Source organism: Galleria mellonella, unplaced genomic scaffold (genome assembly GCF_026898425.1).
Source record: "Galleria mellonella isolate WM207_F2 unplaced genomic scaffold, CSIRO_AGI_GalMel_v1 utg63, whole genome shotgun sequence".
Taxonomy (NCBI): Eukaryota; Metazoa; Arthropoda; class Insecta; order Lepidoptera; family Pyralidae; genus Galleria; species Galleria mellonella.
In genome coordinates, this window is record NW_026442130.1 from 5,799,961 (window position 1) to 5,823,596 (window position 23,636).

General features: G+C 30.9%; 1 protein-coding gene across 2 annotated transcripts in view; it reads right to left on the reverse strand.

Moving 5' to 3' along the window:
- The window catches only part of LOC113521722 (protein dead ringer), a 170,441-nt gene that overhangs the window by 129,921 nt on the left and 16,884 nt on the right, over positions 1-23,636 (reverse strand). For both annotated transcript variants that reach the window (XM_026907358.3, XM_052899793.1), the window contains exon 2: positions 1,531-1,557. In XM_026907358.3, the coding sequence (XP_026763159.2) occupies positions 1,531-1,557 (27 nt within the window). The remainder of the gene's footprint in view (positions 1-1,530; positions 1,558-23,636) is intronic.

The following is a 23,636-nucleotide window of genomic DNA, read 5'->3' on the forward strand; positions in this document are numbered from 1 at the left end:
CTTGCAATTTTGAAACAATTAGCATATCCACAAATGAGAGTTCGTTTCTAAAAATAAGTTAATCTAATTTATTGCCGCGTTTACGACAAACAAACCAGGCCGGCTAACACTTTCGCTATTATCCATCGTTTTTTACTGGCAACACTGTCTTATTTAGCCAAATATAATCTAGCAGGTCAAACTGATCTACTTAAATTAAGAACTTTAACGTTTCGACATAAGGTTGCTTTTCGCTTAACAGTTTTTGTGATTTCTGTTGTTTTATTTATCTAAGCGTCCGGCATTGGACCACACACGGTCGCAAGTCAACATCGGTCCCAAGAACAACACTATAGCACTTAGTATACTTTACAGGTAAACTAGTAACTTTTGAAGTGAAAAGAAGTCGTCATAAGGTTTAATTTGCGATTAAACAATCTCGAAAATGCATAGGTTTTGTAAAAAAAATAATAAAAAATATTTAAAAAAAAACCAAGTACAGAGTTCAAAATCCAAGGATACCAAGGACACATGTCTGTATGTACTAATAAGTACGTGTAGAGTAACATATTTGTCTATAATTGTTGTTTACCTCATTTTAAATTGAAGATAAAACTGTTTCTGTGCCCGCGGATTTGTTCACATTAATGTTTATCAAGGTAAACATTACTGTAGATCTAAAATCAATAAAAACTAATATGAAAAAGATAACTGGTAAATAATGCTACTAGCATTAAGTCTGCCTTTTGTACCATATTTTAATTTAATCAATAAATTTATTTAAATAAATATTTATTTTCTAGTAATTATTAATATATTTGAAACAATAGGTTCTACTCCCGTACTGACCGCATATTAGTATTCTGATGATTGAACTTGTATTTTTCATTGTAAAGCAAAATCTAAACAAACAAATTTGCATCAATAAAATTTAACTGAAACCCAATTAACCAAACTGGTTAAAATTAGTAACAAATCGAAACATTCAACGGGAAAAAACTAGTGCAAAAGTTAAGCTTTAAATACGCCCTAAACGGCGAAACTGGTTAGGTATTTACATATTATAAACTCTTGTTTGTAGGAAGCACTAGTGTATTTTAATAATATCGATATATATAAAAAGTTCCATCAAAGGCCGACAATCACGACTATTAGTAACATATCCAATTAATAAATTTTGGATATATGGTATGTATACATAGCATTATAATCTAAGCTGGCACTATTGGATCCGCAACTATTCCATTGTTTACTAAGTTTAAATTATATTATTTTTTTAGTTTTACTGAGTTAGACAGCTTGTAAACAATTTCGAGTAGCAAATTAAAATATTTTCAATCTAATGTGTCTCCTCGTAGTATCACTATTTAATTTGTAGTCTCGTCATACGTTTTAGCTATATGCAATTGTAATATAAAACAAAAACTACATATATCAGAATGGATAATACGTAACCTTCAAGAAAAGAGCACATCCCTTTTTAAAACGCCGGCAGCACACTTGCAATTCCTCCGGTGTTTCGAGTGCTACTGGACAGTGGTAGTCACTTACCATCAGGTGAGCCGCATCGATTTCTCCCTGTGTTATAAAAAAAAAACCGTAACAATATCTCTAAAATCGTCATCAAAATCAAACCATACCATTCACCACGCTTGATGTATAAACAGACAAAAATCGACCGATCTCTTTTTAGATGTGATGAGGTGTAGTGTAATATTATGTATATTGTACTTAAACATTTACATTTGGTGTATGTAACGACATGAAATACGAGTAACAACTCATGCTAGCAGACAAGAAAGACAAGAATTACCTTATTGTATTTATTCTGGTCACATATATTTCATATAGATAGAAATATTTATATTACACAAAACGTTGCTTGATTATGCTTATTACCCACTTTTATTTTTCAATCATGTATTGAAATAATCACGAGTTAAAACAATGAATATTTAATTTTTTTAAAGATAGATATGTATTTGAAATCTCAACAATACATTCGGTTTATATTTTTTACGACAATATATTGTTTTCGTAATTTACAAAAGCGAATAGAAAAAAAAGTTTTTTTTTAATGTAAAATTTATTTGATTGAATAAACGTAAGTAATGTATTTAATCTATATATGAATATTAATTATATTTATATAAAATACACAAACTAAAAGCCTATTATTGTATATTGTAATTGGTACTCCTTTGATGGAAACTTGTCGTGTTAAATTAAATAAAAAATAAACAGTGACACAATGGTCAGATGCTGATGCTAGCTAATTACAAGACAAACCCATTGCAAAACTTTAGTCCCAGTCTCGCTTCTCTACTTAAAAAAAAATCTCTACATTCTTCCTATAACTATTTACCCCACTAGTTAGTACCTAATCATGTACCGATCAGGTATTTTAACGTGGACGGTAACATGCGTAGGCGCATTTGTACCAGTAGTCACATAAACAGTGAGCTACCATAACTCAAATAGATTTACATTTTCATTACATCTGCGGACGAGTCAACAAATCGGTACAGTCGGCAATAAAAATTGTCTAAATAAAAACATTGTAATTCTTTCAATTAATCTTCGTATGCTACTTAGCAAACTTACTTAGAAGAGATCGTTATTTAGCAATATGGCCCTTTGTTACCTCTTTCTCTCTTGATTTTATGTAATTCAATTTATATAATTAATTATTCATTTTGTTTGTGTACATATTGTTAATCTATATAATATTTTTTTTTATATAAAACTTAGAATGGCAAACATGCTGACGGTCCACCTGATGGGAAGTGGTAACCGTCGCCTATAGACATGAGCAGTATCATGGACATAACAGAGTATACTGTTTCACCCATGATACCCCCCATGCGATCTGTATCATTCTTTGAACAATAAAGAGTTTTCATTCATTCATTTATTCAAATAAACTGATGGTCCACCTGATGGCAAGTCGTAACCATCAACTATAAACATGAACACTGCAATGCCCATTCTACATTCATCAAACCATTCATACGGTTTTATTTAATTTGTATTTATTACAATGAGCTAACTGACCTGTCTTTTCATTCTCACCTATCATCCCTCACTAGTATTCTACCAGCGTATACTGTTAATCTTGGCGGGATTTTCATTCCTTTATCATCTATCGAAAAATAACTTTAGCCTCTTTCAGCAGATTGCCTATTTGTTCGATATAAGTATGAACTAGAATGACCCCTACCGACAACTGTACCGTTTATGCTCACGATAAAATATTACTACAATACAGATAAATCTAAAAATTACGCCTAAGTTCCAAGTATGTCGCGTATAGCACACGCTCATGCTAATACTGTAGACTGCGCAGTGCAGGGGTGAAACGACAGGAAGAGGCGTGCCCGCACCACATTAGCGACCTTTCGACGAATCCACGCCACCTCTGATCTTATGGTATTTGTCGTTATGCTCGATACTCGATAATTAATAACGGTTTCTTTGAAACCATACTATGGAGCCACCCTAAATAATCTAAACCTAATGAGAAATATGTAACCAAATTAACTAAACAATCAAAAGTAACTGGAATATTAAAATTATTTAAAGCTGTTTGCACACTGACTATTGACTACGCTATTCATCATTATCATCATATCAGCCATTAACTGTCCACTGCTGGACATAAACCTTCCCCATAAGGAGAGTTTTGCCAGCAGTCGCCACGTTTAGCAGGCTGGTTAGCAACCGTCATTAGGCTTTTAGTAATGCTTTAAAAGAGACGCTACTGCCCATCCCTCTACCATTACGTTTCCTAAAACACCCCTTACGACACCCTCAGGAAAGGAAGGGGTGGCCTATTCTATGCCAAGACCACAAGAATAGCTATGCTATTGTGTATCATAAAATGACATAATAGTATACCTGAACTATCATTCCAGGAACGCATTTCTTTGTGGATGATAATGAAATAGTGACCCTATCTGTATCTGTACACTGGCAGGATACCAGTGAGAGATGACAGATAAGGGTGAAGGCAGATCAGTTCGTTCATTGTGAAGAATTTACCAGAAATCAATCTTTGTTTCTAGATGATTTTCAACCACAATTGAAATGCGTGGTATCGACTCGATATATTGCTAGCGATCTAGTAGCTAGACCGCATTACTAATTATTTTCTCCACCCAATAACCTATGTTAACTTTAACAGCAAAAGTTGAAAAGATAGCTTTGACTGCAAATGTAATATTTTTACATTTGCAGACAGAAAGACAGAGAGAGTGATCTTTTTAATCCTATATTAATTAATTTCCTAATTTAGACATGGCAACCCCACTTATAAAGAAGTAAAAACTAAGAACAATGACAGTATCTTTTTCGACCACAAATAATCGATTCTTGACTTCTGTAAACAAACCACCTGTGTTACGCAGACCACACGTAGAAGGCTATATGTGACAACATCGCCTCCGAGTTAAGAGGGCAAACAGCGAGGGCGGTAACCGCGGGAGGTACAGATACACTACCGTAACTCAGTAGTTTGATGGCCCTCAATAACTGTTCAATATGGGGGGGCTTTCAATTGAAACAGTCATACAAACAATACTATAGAAGCACCGTTCAATTTGGCACAATCAATTTCTTTCAAATTACTTCAATAAAAAGATTAAAAAAAAGAAAGCAAAGAAAATTATCAATCCTATTTTATATCACGTGATATTTTCATCAGTTGTAAAACAATTTTTATATATTGTTTAACTGAAAAATATATACGGAGGCGTAAAGCATACTTTAAATTACAAAAAAAAAACTCGAAAAACATTATTTTAATAATATCGGTCAGGTACGAGTTAAACTAACACGCCAAAGTTTCTGTACATAGATATGAGCTAAAATGAGCTTTATAGCATCTCTTATACGAAATAGACATATATTATGTCATTAATATTGGTATTGCAATTGGTAATGTCTTACTGTGGAGCATAATTGTGGTTAAAAACTAAACCGCATAATTGAGTGGGTTTTTGGAGGCTTTGTTTTTTATAATATCCTAATAACTTATTTACTTAATTAATTTTTTTCTAATCAACTATTGTGATTTATTAAGTAAAAGATTTTTTATTCTAATTCTCCGTATAGTGACAAAATAAAAATAAAATACCACTACTTTTCGTTCTCAGGATGTCGTAAAAGACACCTAAAGTATCAATGCAGAAAAGGAAAGCCCATAGCAAATATAAAATTCTATACCAAGCCACTTAGCCATCGTAATGAGTGGGAAGAAAGGCTATTTAATACCTTATTAAGAGAGACTAGAGTCCAACAGTGGGACATTAACAGTTTGCTATAATAGTAACAAAATAATTACCACAATAAATAGTGTACCCCCGCGTGATAACGACCTCAAAAAATCGATAGAATGACTTCTTAGTGAAAAAAAAAAATATTCTTAATAATTAAATATCAAATAGGTACAATACAATACAATAAAAAATTTAAACGAGACAAAAATCAATCAATTTTAATACTCACGTAGATACTGGCCCGGGCAATTGTGAAAAAATAGGATATCAGACTACATTAACATAATGAGATGCGAACAAACCCTCGAACGCTGTTAGTGGGTGCTTATTAACAAATAGAAGAGGTCGAAGAGACCCAAGGTCCTGGGGGACCACCGGTGTTAACATCAGCAAGTCTAATGGGGCAAAAGATGTGCTAGTCATTTTAGGGTCGGGGACAGTAAAAGATAATATATCAATATTTGTAAAATAGCTTAGCTTAGACTTATCTATTGTTGATTTACAAATAGTTAACAATGTTTTATTTTGTACAGAATATTATATTTAATAACAGTTAAATTATTATTAATATAGAACAATTAAATTAAAGGTAAAACCAAATAATAAACCTGAAACATTAAATAGATAATATGGTTTATCGACGGTATTTAATATTCAAAACTTTTTACATTAAATAAACAAAAGATAATTATTAAATAAAGTTAAATCGGTATTTTTTTTATTAAATAGGCATATATATATATATATATATATATATATATATATATATATATATATATATATATATATCTAGTAAACTCGCAGGCAGACAGTGCCCAAATTCCTTTTTTGCTTTTTACTATAAAAACATTAATTATACTATTTCGAACACGATTTGGATAACCAAATCGTTCCTGCTATACTAATTTATGCGCTTACCAACTTTAGCATTTACTTTTATTTAGAAATATAGATTTAAAAAAATACAATGAAAATTATTACTGGTAAATGTGCTCTAATATTTTTTTATTGTATTTTTTTTATCATTTTTGTAATAAGAATAATAATATTTAACTTCTATCCAATGTCATGTATGACATGTAAGTAAGATTGTTTAAGAATTCGTTCACCCATTGAAGCTACTAAAAGCTATCTTCTGTGGAGGCCAAACACAATGCAGGCGCTTGACTCGACAGTTAAACGGCTACCGAAAACACAACAAATATTTTTAAATTATAATAATAATATGTAAATACTAATTTAAATTCATTATTAAGGAACACCACAGAAAATATACAAATATGTGGTGATTTCATATCTAAATAAATGTAAATTAATTAAAAATAGAAAATAAAATAAATATCATAAGTAAATAAAATTGTTTCATATTATTATATTTTTTTATGGTACATATATTAAGTATACCTGTTATTATAAATTCTTATCCTAATAATGAAGTTACCGCGTTTGTGATTTATTGTTCATGCCAAAGTTAACTCTTAAAAAATGTTACTAGCATAAAGTCTACCTTCTGTACTATATTTTAATTTGGTCTACAAAGTTATTTTAATAAATAAAATATACAAAATAAAAATAAAAAGAGAACTTTTTAATTATTTACTTATAAAAACCACTAAACAAATCTTTTTTTTTTTCTAGATATCGAAAATATCGCCATCTATGATATATTGAACTCAAACTGAATTTCTTTGATAAATTATGTCGTTTACAAATTATGTCCTTATTAGTTTTTCTTTTTAATAAAATATAATATATGGTCATAGTAATAGTTATGTCAGCTTAGCAAATAAATTTATTACAGTCCTAATTTTCAGACCCATTCTAAATGAAATCAAGTGACTGAAAATAGTACAAAACGCAAACGGCCATTTTATGCCCCATTCGCACTTTCATACAAGCAAAAGCAACGTAAGCTTCGATACATCATTAGCATACGCGATAAAAGAGACCAGTCCACGACCATGATATATTAAAATCACGTCTGCGGAACAATTAACAGAAACAAGCGAACGATCAAATAATAAAAAGTGCCTTTGTCATTACAAACAGGCATACATGTTCTTAGAAACACTATAACTTTGAGAATAATAAATTCTTCTGTTTTCAGTGTTGACCAATCGGTGCAAGCAATACCAACAAAATGGCGGTTATAAATAACTAGTTTTCCCGCCATAACATTGCCCGCGTGAGGTAGGTTAAAAAGTGTCCTGTGTCTACAATATAGTTTTTCTGTGTACCGTATTTTATATCATCAAATACGTTCAGCAGTTTTAATGTTATTTTGTAACAAATATACAAACATATTTAGAACCTCCCATATTTGTAATAGATGTTATAAGAGATAGGTATTAATCTAGAAATTATTCTATTGCATAGGTTTAGTTTTTTTTTTTTATAATAATTATAATAATATCTCACCATTTAAGACAAGCCTTACTTTGGCACAAGCTCTACTGTTATCTCTTCTTGATTATGCCGACATATCCTACCTTGATGCAACTGAAGAGCTTTTAAACAAATTAGAGAGATAACAGAATTTGTGTATACGTTTCATATATGGTCTGCGTAAGTATGACCATGTCTCCGCTTATAGAACAAAATTGAATTGGCTGCCAATTCGAAGGAGTCGAGACTTTCATATAATGTCGTTTTTATATTCCGTTCTATATAACCCTACTTTTCCCTCCTATCTTCGTGAACGTTTTGATTTTCTAGTTCCCCATGACGTGTCCTCCCGTTCAACGAAATCTCTTATCCTCAAACTCCCTTCACACTCATCTACGCGCTATAGTGGATCTTTTACCGTCCATGCTGCTAGATTGTGGAATTCTTTTCCCATATCTATCCGTGAGAGTCAATCCCTAAATATTTTTAAGAGTAGACTTAAAGAGCATCTTCTATCTCTATGAACATATATTTATTTATCTATATGTGTAGGTATATTGTATGTATATGTGTATGTATATGTAGGTTTATGCATAGATGTAGGTATATATTTATATATATGTATGTGTGTATTTGTACTATATAATATAATCTAATTAATTTAATTTTGGCTATTTAAAAATTGTACACTGCTGTATCCGCTGACATTGATGCTCCTTTCCACTTTGGGTTTGCTGGAAGAAAACTCTATCAGAGTTAAGCTCGCCTTTGTACTTTTGTTTACCTCTGTCATATTTTTATAACTAATGTGTACAATAAAGTATTAAATAAATAAATAAATAAATAATCGTACATTCTCGAATAATACAAATGTTGTCTTTATTAGGTACTTTAGTAAGATAAAATAAATATATTTTTTACCCGTCAACAAACTAAAACAATATGTACATTTATTATAATAGGTACAATAACATTCGATACGTCAAGCAAATCAATGCCAAATGACGCAGATAGAGTAAATTACTAGAATATAAAAATACCTATTCAAACAATATTGAGAAACGATTTTCCGTCATAGAAAATAGCGCTACTCAACCTCAAAACATCAGAGAACACAAAAAGCCGAGACGAGACGCATCACCTCCAACCTCCGATTGAGAAACCCAATTTGAATAACAATCAATAAATTAATGTACAACTGTAATTTATTCATAAGCAGAGTCTGTGACACACCGGCGCGACGAGCACTGAATCCAAATTAAATTTTATAAGAAATACTCCTTTTCAACGGCCCATTATGGTCAGAATGTAATACTTTTCTTAACGTATCATCATTATCGCTTCAAATCACAATGCTTCTTTGAGTCCGAGTGTCGTTAAAGTCGACTAATCTCTCTTTACACGAAAAACGGACGGCACCGAATGAGTTTCTCGTGTTGGAATAATTAGTCTGCAATTGAAAGCGTGCTTTATTTCAAGAGACCGGACAAAACGGACATGACACGGTTGGCCAACGGTAAAACACTTTCACGAATACAATGATAATTATTACAAAAGAATATAATTCCGAAACAGCGGTGGTTAGTACCTAAATCTGTTTTTAGAATATGAAAAGAAAATATTTAAATTGTCTATAGACGGCGCCATAAATAGCAGCTCGTTAATTACCGACTGTAATCACATTTCGCCAAACGCGTTACGACACACATGTCCCATCCCTTCGCTGTTCTAAATTTAAATATTATTAAAGGCGGGAGTGGAGACACGCTCCCTGTCTCGATAGGATCGAAAATAATTTATGAAGCTTTGTTAGTCGCCCAGGCTACAAAAAAGTATATGTAACTTCTTAGACAAAGAATCATAGTCATATGAAAACGTAACAAATGTATTTAATAATCTACAACCTACGATTTTAAATTCAAATTCCTGTATGATCCATATGTATATTCCTTTTTTTGATACCTGTACCTGTTAAAAATTACAATTGTGACAAAACGAATTATTTTGTTTACAAACCTAAACTATTGAACCCATTTTAATAACATTTCTATGCGACCATTCTATACATATATCCTTTTATATAAAAAAAGGATTTTCCAAATCGGTTTATAACTGACGGAGTTATGAGGTAACAAACATAAAAAAATATAACCAAATCGAAAATCATCTTCTTTTTGAAGTCGGTTGAAAAGAAACAAATATAACTCCATAATAAAACTGTGTAATGACACAACAAAGTAACAGAATGATCTATTAATAGAAACTAAACTGGCGTACATTAACAATACGTTGCGTCTCCTAATTTAAAGTAATTTTCTCTTTTTTACCATCTTAACAATCATTAAGAGATCACGTCGCTTGAAAATATAAATCAAGGAGGTAATAGCGGACATCCAGTGTCAGCTACTGGTTATAGTAAATTATATCGCGGGCTGGAATCTGGTTAAGGCGGTACAAGGTTTTATACCATCAAGGCACTAATAGTTCAAATTATGGACCGAGACATTTATAGTCAAAACATTAAACTTATTGTAGTTTTATTGAATCATTAGTTGCAAAAACAATAAATAAAACGAACATTAATTAAAGATTCGTCATTGAATGAATGAATGAATGACAGAGTGAATGAATGAATGAAATTAATTGCTATTGCATTGTTCCATGTTACTAAAGAATATTCTACTAATATTAGAAATATAAAAGTTTGTAAAAATTAAATATCTAAACGGATTTGAAAGAGATTTGATACACTTATATAACATATACTAACTTAACATCTAGAATATTTTGTATACTGATTCACGTAAGCATACCTGTACGAAATAACTAGTATATTATACTACTATTGTAAAAAAATATGTGCAAAAATTCAGCTCTAATAGACCCCTACAAATAATGTAAAATAGTGTTCTACAAAAGTCCCCGACTTCAATTGTGGCAAAAAATATTATTTTGATTTCAAAACTAAACTATACTGATTTTGATAATATTTCTATGGGACCAATCTGTATGTCCTTTCAAATAAAAAAAGAATTTTCCAAATCGGTTTTTTTTATATATATATTTTTATACTACCTTAGAATGGCAAACAAGCTGACGGCCCACCTGATGGAAAGTGGTAACCGTCGCCTATAGACATGAGCAGTATCATGGACATAACAGAGTATACTGTTTCGCCCATGATACCTCCCATGCGTTACCATTCCTGAGGACTCAGGTGTTATTCCTCTGTACCCAGTAAATTCACGCTATATCCTACCCTTCAAACCGAAACACAACCATGCGAACACAGCTGCTTCACGGTTGAAACACGAATGAGACAGAGGTACCCAAGAAATCGACTTTTATACAAAGTCTCCCTCTGGTATGTCGGTTTAGCACTGGCGGAGTTATGAGATAACAAACATAAAAGACATGCAACCGAATTGAGAACCTCCTGTTTTTAAGTTGCTTGAAAAGAACATGCAAACAAGTCTAATTGAATAATGATGACTGTTATTGTATTATATAAACAATAAACCATTGTAGATTAATTTGTTGGATTTATAAATAATTTTAACAGCAAAAATATTAGGCGCTTTTCTAATTATAAGACAACTAGCGATCCGCCCCGGCTTCGCGCGGGTACATATTACATCACGTCACATTAGAAACCTCTAAATTTATTAGTGTTTCTCTACAATATTATGCATGTATTATACATATAAACCTTCCTCTTGAATCACTTTATCTATTAAAAAAACCGCTTCAAAATCCGTTGCGTAGTAAAGATTTAAGCATACATAGGGACGGACAGACAGCGGCAGCGACTTTGTTTTATACTAACATACAAAATAAACATACCTCCTTCTTTATGCAGTCGGCTAATAAAATATTATGTTAAAATTAAACTAATAAGGATCAATCTCAAAATAAATATTACAATATGTAATAAACATTTTATACAACCAAAAAAAATCATATAATATTTATTCTCTGTATCTTTAAACACCATTTTAAAGTAGCCATTTTTATGAAATACAACATAAAATAATGGTCACAAATGCTGTAAGGCAAATTCCAAGCGATGAATAAAATATTATAATAGGCGAATTAGCGTTAAAAATATGAGTGAGTAAAGTTGCCCAGGATCACCGTTCAGATTCGCGTGTCGTCACGATCGCCGCGAGCCTAGTTGCCCTGTGGAATCTCTTTGGTCCTATTCCTTGGTTTTTTGACATAATCATAACCGTGCAATCGTGATACACATTGAGTTTGCTAATTATACCCAGTAGTTTAAAAGTATTGGAAATAAATTCGAAGATATTAACATATTTTATACTATGGAATTCAAATGAAATATTATCAAAATTAGTTCAGTAATTTAATTTTTAAATCAAAATAACTAGTATTGCCACAATTTCAATTGTTTTTTTTTTTTTAAGTAACACAATCTTAAATTATTAGTTTTTTTTTTATTATTTCACTCCAGTGAAGAATACGTTTAAAATTATCTTATTAACTCCGAAAAGGTCTTCTAATAAGCTATTAGGCAACTACGATTCTATACAAATAACCCAATAGCACACTAAACTTTAATGACAATTTATTATAATTTCTTTTATGACCGTCTTTGAAATGATCTCAACTATCAACAATATGTAACAAAGTCAAGCGCACATTCGCGTGTATAAATCTCCGCCTGAGGGAAACAGTAGCCGGTACCGACCAAATTACCACCTGCCATCCAGCCTCAATCAAGCAATCAATTCGATATGTTATGATTGCATCCAATTTATAAAACGGTGGGAATCGATTACATTTGATATATTATATAAAAAAGCAAAATTACTTTAACTTATCACTGCATTAAAGTTTATTCGTCGTTATCATATTTAACCAAACGACTAAAATAAGAGAAAGTTTACAATTTGGTTGTATTATTTTTTTTAATTTTAATACCTCATAACCACGTACGTTAGTTATAAAGCGATTTGAAAAAATCTTATTTTTATCTGAAAGTATACACTTCCAGATTGGTCCCATAGATTTTTTTCGAAATAACTTCATTAAATACATAATCATAATAGTAATCAAAATAACTGGTTTGGCCACAATGAAGAAGTTTCCAAAATTTTCTTTTTTGTAATTATAAAAATGTAAGTAGAATTAAACATCAGATTTTGTAAAGAAATTTTTAAAATATCTTCATATTTTTTTTTTTAACCACTGAAGTGGCAAACAAACCTACGGCCTACCTGATGGCAAGCAGTTTCCGTAGCCTATGAACGCCTACAATAGCAGGGGTAGATTCTGTTTTTTTTTTGTGCACACATTGTTGATATATGTAATCTTTATCAACTTTTGAAAAGAACAATAAAGAATTTTTCATTCATTTGTTCATTCATATATTACTAATATGACTTTTTTTTATACCACTGAGGTGGCAAACAAGCATGTGGTCCACCTGATAGTAAGTGTTTAGTGTAACCTACGAAAGCCATTACTCGCACATTACCGACTCTGAAGAAACCTCTTTACCTAAAAACTTCAAAGTTCTAGGACTTGAAAATTGTGTTTGGAAAAATAATTTCATTCCGTACACCCATTCTCACAAGAGATCTGTTAGAAGCGACGCCGTTTACTTTAACTTATTAATTTTTTTTAGTTTATTATAATTTAATTTAATCTTAAACCTTCCCTCAGAAGAGAAAAGTGGTGTCTATTTTTTTGTTTTTGTACTGAAAAGTAAGAACGTTTATATGGACGTATTCACTTAATATTTTTTTTTAATTATATTTAAATAATTAAAAAGAAATCTAACATTCACAATAGATACATAATTATTAAGGACACATATGAACCTATTGTGTCAATTTTAACAGATATCTAAACAAAATATTTTTATATTTCTCTTTTAAAGAAATGATTAAATAAATAACAATAAAACCTCCATCGTCCACTATCATATTAGCTTGCAATTCTCAAAAACAATTAACTGTCAATCATTTGATTCGAGAATCGAGATATTGCACGAATTCTCACGCTACCGTAGACGCTGTTAGCGGGTTTCTAAGTAAACGATCTCGATTCTCAGAATAACAATGTGTATCGCAAACTTAATGATACGTTTTGAATTTATTCATACAGACACTAATCAAAATATAATTAGATAACTACAAACACGTTGAATGATGTTTGTAAGGCTGTGAAATAACATATTTATTGTACACATAAGTACATATGTCGATACTTGTTAATTTGATACAAAACAAATTGACACATATGTAACTACAATCAATCTATATCGATGGATACTATTTGAAACGAGTATATGACAAATATTGACAACTTTACGAAGAACTGTAACTTGTATATCATAGATACGAGTACAAGATACACAGATATATCTATTTGTTAAAGGCAAACGTTAAAAAATATTTTATATATATGCATAACTAGCCGTATCCTACAGCTTTGCCCGCGTAAATTATAGGACATAAAGTATTCTTTGTATCCTATCCAATATACTTTCCATCATTATACAAAATTTTATTTAAATCATTTAAATATGATTACGATTAAATGAACAAATATCCAAATATGCGCACTAACTTTTACATTTATAATCTTAGTAGGATTTCACTAGTTTTTAATACTACGATTATCTATAACCCAATATTGAAGTAAACAATATGCTGTCTTAAAAAAGAACTAATTGAATGCTTTTTTACATTAGAAACTGCAAATATTTCATAATTATTTGTTATTAACATTATTTTCAGCCAACATCTTTATAAAGACGATTTCGTTTCTATTCCATGCATTAGTCCGTGAAACGGCTACCGTTTAATTATAATGATCTGATAACAGATCATTATAATTTCGAATCTCAATCTATAAATAAGAAAACACGCTGTCTGCATCAACTCCCATTATAGCTTTTACTGATCTCTTCTATTATTTTTCATATTTTCGAGATTTTTAATTATATTTGTATTATTGTTTTATATTTTAAAACATTCTAATTAAAAAGTTAATTAATTATTAGTCATTTATTAAAAAGTATGAACATAATTCAGTTACAGAATGAAAAAATATAAAAAATGTATAGGTTAATGTAACGCACAGCGCATGCAAATTTTTTGTTACAAACACAAAATGAATAAGAATATTAAAATTGTTAGCATAACAACCTATGATGGTTGCTGCCAAGTATAAAAAAAAGTAAATCATAAGTGTTTTTACAACTTCGAATTGGACACAAAATAATGTCCGCAATCCGAAGCATAAATTATAAAATAGACTGTGATATCCATGGTACACCCCTCGTAAATTTTTCCCATCCCTTCTGTAGAACTTAAGTATTTTACTCCGTGCCCAGTATTGTCACTGGCATCCCTTCTAATCAATATAGCCATGCAATACAACAACTTGGTCACATAAACAAAAATCTCAGATAAACTTGGCTCAGACTTGGTAAAAGATATATTAAAATAAGATTCTAAGAGACGTGAACACATTATTAAACATGAATGCAACAACCTATCATTCTGATATAAGTAGAGAGCAATCATTCGCCACGATTTACGGGTTCTCGCAAACTATGTATCTCTAATACAATCCAGTTTATAATATCCGATATTATTGCTATCTGGGAGGTACCAACAACACAGGAAGGTAGGACTTGATTAGAGGATAGGCTCAAGTCGGGCGTTAACTAGTGTTAATGACGTGAAATCGCACCCCTGCTCCGCCATATTGGAAATGGAACAGTAACGGCAGGGAAAGCTTACAATTATAGTAAACACTCTTCGATATAACTTTACAATCATTTCACTATTTAAATATATGTATGTATAAATTACATCTACTTGCTTACACGACAAAATATAACTCTCCTAAAAAGTATTTGAATATTTTCAATCAATAAAAAACTCAGGTTTTCCTAAATATGAGAGAACAGTCGATAAGAAAATATATGTAAAAGCTTGAATGTTTCTAATCAGGATGTGAAATAAATACACTCAAATGAGTGTATTTATTTATAACATATTTGTCAAAGTAAATACTTTGACAAATATGTTAAACAATTTTGTTTATTACTTAATTAGACAACAATCGTTGAACTAACTTTTAAAAGTGCTATTTGTTTTAAAAATTTAATTATAATTTTAGAAATCCTACCTATCCAAGTGAGTAAAAAAAATTTCCACCTACAATAAAACATGTAAAATTACACGTACTCATATATATATACTAATATACCCATAATAAAAAAAAGTTGTTCATTTGAACGCGCTAATCACTGAAACTATAAGTTGGAATTGATAAATTATTTTTGCATTTGACAGCTTATTTCTTGAGGCTAATCGATATCACGTTACGACCATGGGCAAAACCGCGGACTAGTAGTTGTATATATTATGTTCTAAATATAAATAGTATTTCACTTTTTAATATACCGCATACCACAATTTTATAAATATACCGCACTATTTATGTCCCAGATTAATGTTTATGTTCGAATTAAAAAAAAAAATAGCGAATTGTTAATAGCGATGTAATTGAGAACAAACAACAGTTCGTAAGCTTGCAGAATGGTGTCAGCTATATATTATTTGTCTTGATAAACTTATTTTGAATATAAAAGCGACAATTTTTATGTACTGAACGTTGATTGGACGATTAATCACACGTCCGCATGCGCCACATCAGTGACACCGCATTCTTAACAGGGCTGTCATCTGTTTAATTAAAAAACCTAAAACATATTGGACGTGTGTATTATAAGATACCACATCTATTCTTATAAGATTTAATGTAATTTAATTTTTATTTCATCAGGGATCTTTGAAATGAAATAGGAGTATAAGTTTGAAATACATTACAATACATTATTGATACATTTTAAAATACATTATTGAAAGCAATAACTCTAATAAGATAAATAATAAAATACGATTTAATTTTTAAATATTAATGTTTTATTTAAGACTATTATTATTAAGTATAACATGAAATTTATTTTACTTAGTATATTATACTGCTAGTCCTACTTAGGTACATTACTATGAGAATTATAATAAACATATAAACAATACTGGTATAAATACGATAATCAAAATTATCCTACGTGCTGTGAAAAATATTTAAACAATGACTATTAAAAATTTCTAATCGTTTCACTTATTTGAGAAATAAATTCAAATGGACACAATTTTTCAGACTAAGACTAAATACTTATCTCTGACTCTAAATTCCTGAGTAATTTTAAAGTAATTGTCTTCATGAAAGTGAAATCCAAGAAAGCAAGTTGACAACCCTAGACATCACTGACGCCGCGCATTTATAGAGATAGCTACTTGAAAAGAAACATCGACTATTCAGTGCTTTGTTAAGATTATTTCTTAATGCTTTATTATGCTCGCTTAATTAATTATATTTAATGTGACCGTCGCTTTTTGTCCATTTGTGCATTTAAGCGTAATAATTTATTAAGTGCTTCAGATGATGCCGTTTTGAATAAGTCACCTACATTGTCGGAAGTTCAAAGTATATCCTAGTTACACGATATTAGGTCGTTAGATATTGTATTTTTTTTTCTACAATCATACTATATATTATTTAAAAAAAAATCCAAACCGCAGTGCGAAGCGAGACGCTGCGACGTAAAGCGCGGTACTCACCCTAAAGAACACTTCCGAATGAAATCGAAACAATTGTCGGAAACACAAAACATAGTAAGTTCATAAAATTCCTGTTATACATATTAGTGTATTTAAGATTATTTTCCAGGGAGGTGGATGGCTGGACCCTTAAAAGAGGCTAACTAAAATCTTTGCTTCTGAAATCCTAAAATGGGCATCAGACAATTCTAAGGTGAGTACGGACGGACTAAAGCATGCTTTGAGAAAACAGTTTAAATTACTCATTAAATTTAGTCTCTGTATCTTTCTTCTATCTTCTTACCAGTTCTCTTACGAGGTAAGTAGAAATCACCAAGTCGCCAGGAGGCCTTGTATAAAAATCTCCTGCTTGAGTATCTCTGTCCCATTTGTTTTTCTGCCATAAAGCAATTGTCAAAACCATACAAGGCCTTCGGTTGGAAGGATGTACTGTAGTTCATTTCCGAGGACAGGCAACGCATGGGCATCAGTGTATACGTGACATTTGCATGTTTACATAAATGTTTACTGTACTGTCCATATCTATAGGCGACAGTTACCATCTTCATCAGGTAGGTCGTCGGCTTGTTTACCATTCTGAGTATCATAAAAAAAGCCTTTATTCTTACATACCTACTTCTGCTTCATCCATTTTTCTAAAACATCTAATTGCCGTTATTTTTTTAATTAACCTGTCAGTGTAGATCCTCATTTTATGCAACTATTCTTTGATCGGTTTGTGTTAAATAAGGAAAAATCAGTGCCATTTATAGCATAGACAGACACCTCCGATGGGTAAACATCTATCTACTTAGCTTATCTTATATAATTATAGTTAGACAAGGACGTTTAGAATAATAAGTTTATGACAACAGAATTATATCTAGACAGAAATAAATAACTACTATGCACTTAATTCTTAGTATTTTAAATAAGAATTGTTTTGATGGTGTATAATAGATAGATAGATGTTTATATTACTTTTTTATACAAAAACTACTAAACGGATTTAAATGAAATTTAGTACACAGCTAAGCTATATCATAAATTAGAACATACATATTATATACACTATTTTACACGAGCGAAGCCTCAGGATATAGGTAGTATTATAAATGTGTTTATTTGTTAGACTACTTGTGTACTTGTTTGTATCTTTAATAAAGTTTACTATTGAACGACTAATATAATAAATCATGATTGTTTCCAGGAGAAACCGCGTAGAGGTCGACCTGGTAGGATATATTGCTAGAAATAGGATTTCTTATCTCCATTACTAACAATCCCTTCTCCCCCCAACCATCGTGGTTAGTTATTGTGGAACTCTGCACAATAGGCCAACTGGCCAACTATCCTTATTACCTATCATCTCTCACTGGTGCCCCACTAGCAGTATTACCATCCATAAAAGAAACAATCGTACCGTAACTGATATTTTTTTTTGATGGGTGAAAATGGTATGGTAACCCCGCCCGCGCTTACGGGATACGCTGGCGGAGCACCAGTGAAGGGTGATAGATGAGAATGAAAACAGGCCAGTTAGCCCATCATGATGAATTCATCAGGAATTAACCATGATAGTTATCAGAGGGAACCACGAGGAGGTCGACCTGGTTGGGTATATTGCTAGCAATGGGATTTTTAGTCCCCATTACTAACAATCCCTTCCCCCCCCCCCGTAACTGATATTAAAAAACTTTGATACTCCAAACATAACTATATCGTTATTGTCATCAAAATAAAAACAGGATGAAAGTTATTAATTGTTGCTTATGGGAGGAATGAGATAGATCAAAGAGCGCGCACGCGCCGCGGTCGATGTGTTTATAAACAAATTGATCGAACCGAGACACCAAGTAGCCATTGAAAAAGTTAATTGAGCTATAAATTTGATGTACAATTATGTGGCGTGAATCTATATTTGAATAACCACTTGCTTTCACCCGCGACATCGTCCGCCTAACCGGAATATGTTTATTGAGTAATATAGACTTCCAGTCCCATTGCTAGCAATATACCCCGTCAGGTCGACCTCCACGGTGTTCTCCTGGAAACCATGTTAATAAGATTAATAATATTTACGCATAATCATCATCACATAAAAATTTAAATTTTCGCAGCTGTCTTTGCACTTAATATACATACATAATTAAGGTGTTACTGTTTTGATATCGACGCGCTAAAAAAAACTATTAAATAATCCTATTAATTATGTATTTGAAATCGGCATCTTAGTCTTTACCTTTTTTGCTATTTTCCACAATGTCTTTCAATATGGAAGGCATTGGAGAACAAAGAAAGGACATGACTATCCTCATTATTTTAAAATTTTACTACATAAATTTAATATAAGAACATTACACCAAATACAGTTTTTTTTTTTTATGCATCTTAGAATGGCAAACAAGCTGACACCCCACATGATGGAAAGTAGTAACCGTCGCCTATAGATATTCACAGTGTAAACATTAATGTGAATATTAAGCCTACAAAGATACTGTGATGCAACGTCACACTCTAACTGTTGACGTCAGAAATGCATATCACAAGTGTCTTATCACATTGTAATTAGACAAAGCTAAATTGGCTACCTGACGCGGAAGAACTGATGCGGGTAATGTAATAAATTCCTCCTGCTTACAAAATGTTAATTGCTTATGAAATATAAATTCAACAATAGGTATACAATGCTATGCAATTGCCAAGTGATTATAATTATTACAGAAATAAAAATGTCTAATATTGATACGGTCATTGATGATGATTGATTGATGTTAATAGATAATTGATTAGATAACAAATTATTATTTTTATTTTTTGAAGAATGAAAATGGTATGGTAATTCCGCCTGCGCTAACGGGATACACTGGCGGAGCACCAGTGAAGGGTGATAGATGAGAATGAAAACAGGCCAGTTAGCCCATCATGATGAATTCATCAGAAATTAATCATAATAGTTTCCAGGGGGAAACCGCGAGGAGGTCGACCTGGTTGGGTATATTGCTAGCAATAGGATTCTCAGTCTCCATTACTAACAATCCCTTTCACCCTAACAAATTATATTAAACTTATTAAATAGGTACATCTACAAACACAACTAAAATAACTGACTCTGTTTTACATGAGACCTCACAAACTTTTTATAGTGGAAAAACTATGTTGAGAGACTTGGCGTTTTTTTACATTTAATGTTTTTGATGGGATAATCCATACATATATTTTATATGTGTAATTTATATTTTTTTTTTAATAAAAAGGTTACATTCTCATTGGTTTACATTATTTTTATTTATTTATACCTTATTATACACAAAAATTACATAGTTATAACCTATATTAAATGTACAACAAGCGAGCTTAATTTAATATTGAAATTGGTTTTTATCTTAAATTAAGCTTCAATTATTAAAGAATGTAATAGTCAACCACATAACCTTTGTCTACAGTCTAATTTGAAAAATTGGCCTATAGTCTAGCGTGAATCATTGATATGGAATAGAATCTGCTCAGTTGTTAATGTCAGGTGTGTATTTTAGCGGCACCTTTGTGATCTCTGTACCAACAAACTATGATACCGCAGTTTGCCAACCCATCCATAATTGTGCATTGACAATATGGGTAAATAAATTATGCACACATAAATAGAACTTGTTAAATAGAACGCAATTAGATGACAGAATAAGTATCGAATGTTTCTTTCCACGAATAATAATACTTTACCTGAGGGAATTAAAATTCGCCTACATCAATTTATTTTATATGCTCAACATATTTACAATCGTAATATGTCCTTGTATTAAAGCAAAATATGAATTAAGTTAAAGAGAAATTAACAAGCTCTCGCGAAATAAAGAAAAATCAAATATATTTCCAAATTGTATATATACAACATAATATATAATTTATATGTAGTAATAAATTATAGCCACTAAATTACATATTATAACTGCCTATGCGTAACAAAGTTTGTATGTAAACTCTGTAATAGCAAGATATAAGCACTGTATGCACAATGAAGGTTGGGTTTATTGAGCGTAACCATTGCCAGCTGCAGTTAGCAACAAATGCAATGGGTGAATCGTTTGATCGTAAAATTCTCAAACATGAATGGAGTCTTTTGAGCACATAAAAGTTAAATCTTTTATATAAATGGAAGATGGAAAATTTCTGCATGTTATATAACGTTGAAGTTTCCTTTATGATGCAGCAAAACACTTTTATTTATTGTGTAATTATCATTATTTAATTTAATTATCATTATTTAATATCATTTATGAAGTCATATCTATATTTATGTGTGCAGTGCAGTAAGGAAATTGTTTGTTTATTAAGAAGTTTAATAATTGTTAATTTAACACACAACACTAATTTCCTGGTGATACTTATATAAATACAGCTAATTAGATAAGATTTTAATTAAGTTAACTATAAATGTTAACGTTATTAAAATGTATACAGTTATCGTATTTATAATATTAGTTTATCTTCACTAAAGCTATTACATAGATGTAACGTATATACTAATATATGTATATAATAAAAAAGCTCAACCAATTTGGCATAAATTTCAAATTCAGCCCAATCAATCAAAATTTTCCCGAGAGTTAAGCTATAAAACACGAGTACTACATATATCACATCTCATCATATCATCATATTCAGAATTAACAGAAGTTTTAGTCGTGCCTCCCACTAAATTGTTTATAATTCCTCCTCTCCATCCAAAGGTTGCCTGGAAGAGATCGCTTTCAGCGATAAAGTCGCCCATTGTTATATATATATATATATATATATATACTTAATAGATTTTATTATTTTCCCAAACTATGATAGAAATATAGATAATAGATACACCGGTCTACAGATTGAATAATTCAGAGAAAAAAGGTTATTATAACTATCTGGCCGAGTCTTTTTCCTTTTAAAATAATTTTATTTAATTCAATAAATAAATAAAATAAGATCGCAAATGTCGGAAATATTTCAAACATTTCACATATTATCCTAATTCTGTATATTGCCAACACTAAGTTGCAACTATACACAAGAATACTTAATGAAACGAATTACCTACCTAAAGAAAAATACACCTGTCTTCTCTGACGTTTCCTTGCCACATCACTTTTATTTCCCCAAACATTTTAGTACCCAAACCGACTACCTTAATCTGATCCCTTGAACACTTGGCATCCTTCACAGAGGCTCTATATTTTCCCCACATTTCGGGAGAAAGGTAGCTCCAGTAATGTGGTAGTATTTAACGCTACCTTTTAGTGGTAGTAAATAATTAAACCGCCTAATTTGATGCGAAGGAAGTTGGTTTAGTGAGTGGTTTATGCGGGGGCGCCTGTATTAGATGACGGCCGGACCACGTGTAATCGTGCCTAAGTTCGTTAATTAGATTATGGTAGAAGAACAAATATATTATATATATATATATATATATATATATATATATATATATATATATATATATATATATATATATATATATATATATATATATATATATATATATATATATATATATATATATATATATAACATATTATTCGGGGTATATAAATTCAAAATCCAGTTTAGTAAGCTCATTTTTAATCATATCCGTGCTTCAATTATCAAACATATTATATTTTTGATTGATCTTTAGTTAATACCTGAATCTACCAAAAAATATTTATATATGTATTTACAAATATGCTAGTTCTTGTCTTTATAATCATCGTCATGATATCAGCTGTTAACTGTCCACTGCTGAAAATACACCTCCCCCTATTGGGGGATTTTATCAGTGGTTGCCATGATCGGTAGGCGGATTAGCAACCGCAGAATCCCTTCTCCAAAACATCACCAAAGTCTAACGGTGATGTTTTAAGAGGAACGCTACTGCCCATCTCTTGACTATTAAGTTCCCTTAGTCGCCTCTTACGACATCTACGGGAACAGAATGGGAGGCCCATTCTATGCTGGGACTACACGGCAAATATGATATCTTTATGATATTATTTATTAATTATATTAATTTTAAATGAATATACCGTCTGTTCACGTGATATATTTTATTATAATTCTTTTTTTTTTAAATCTATAATGATTGTTTTCCATGAAGGTTCATTATGAACAGTATATATAAATTTTACATATACAACTACATATACATATTACAAGTATTAACTTATATATGTCCATAAACGAACTACAAGTATATTGATTTGTCTTGTAATAAAATTACAAGATGAATCAATATACTTGTACATATATACATAATATGAAACGTTTCCTATAATATTTATTAAACTAACATATGGCGGTCAACTCAAACGTAAGCACTGTAATCAATAACGGAGGT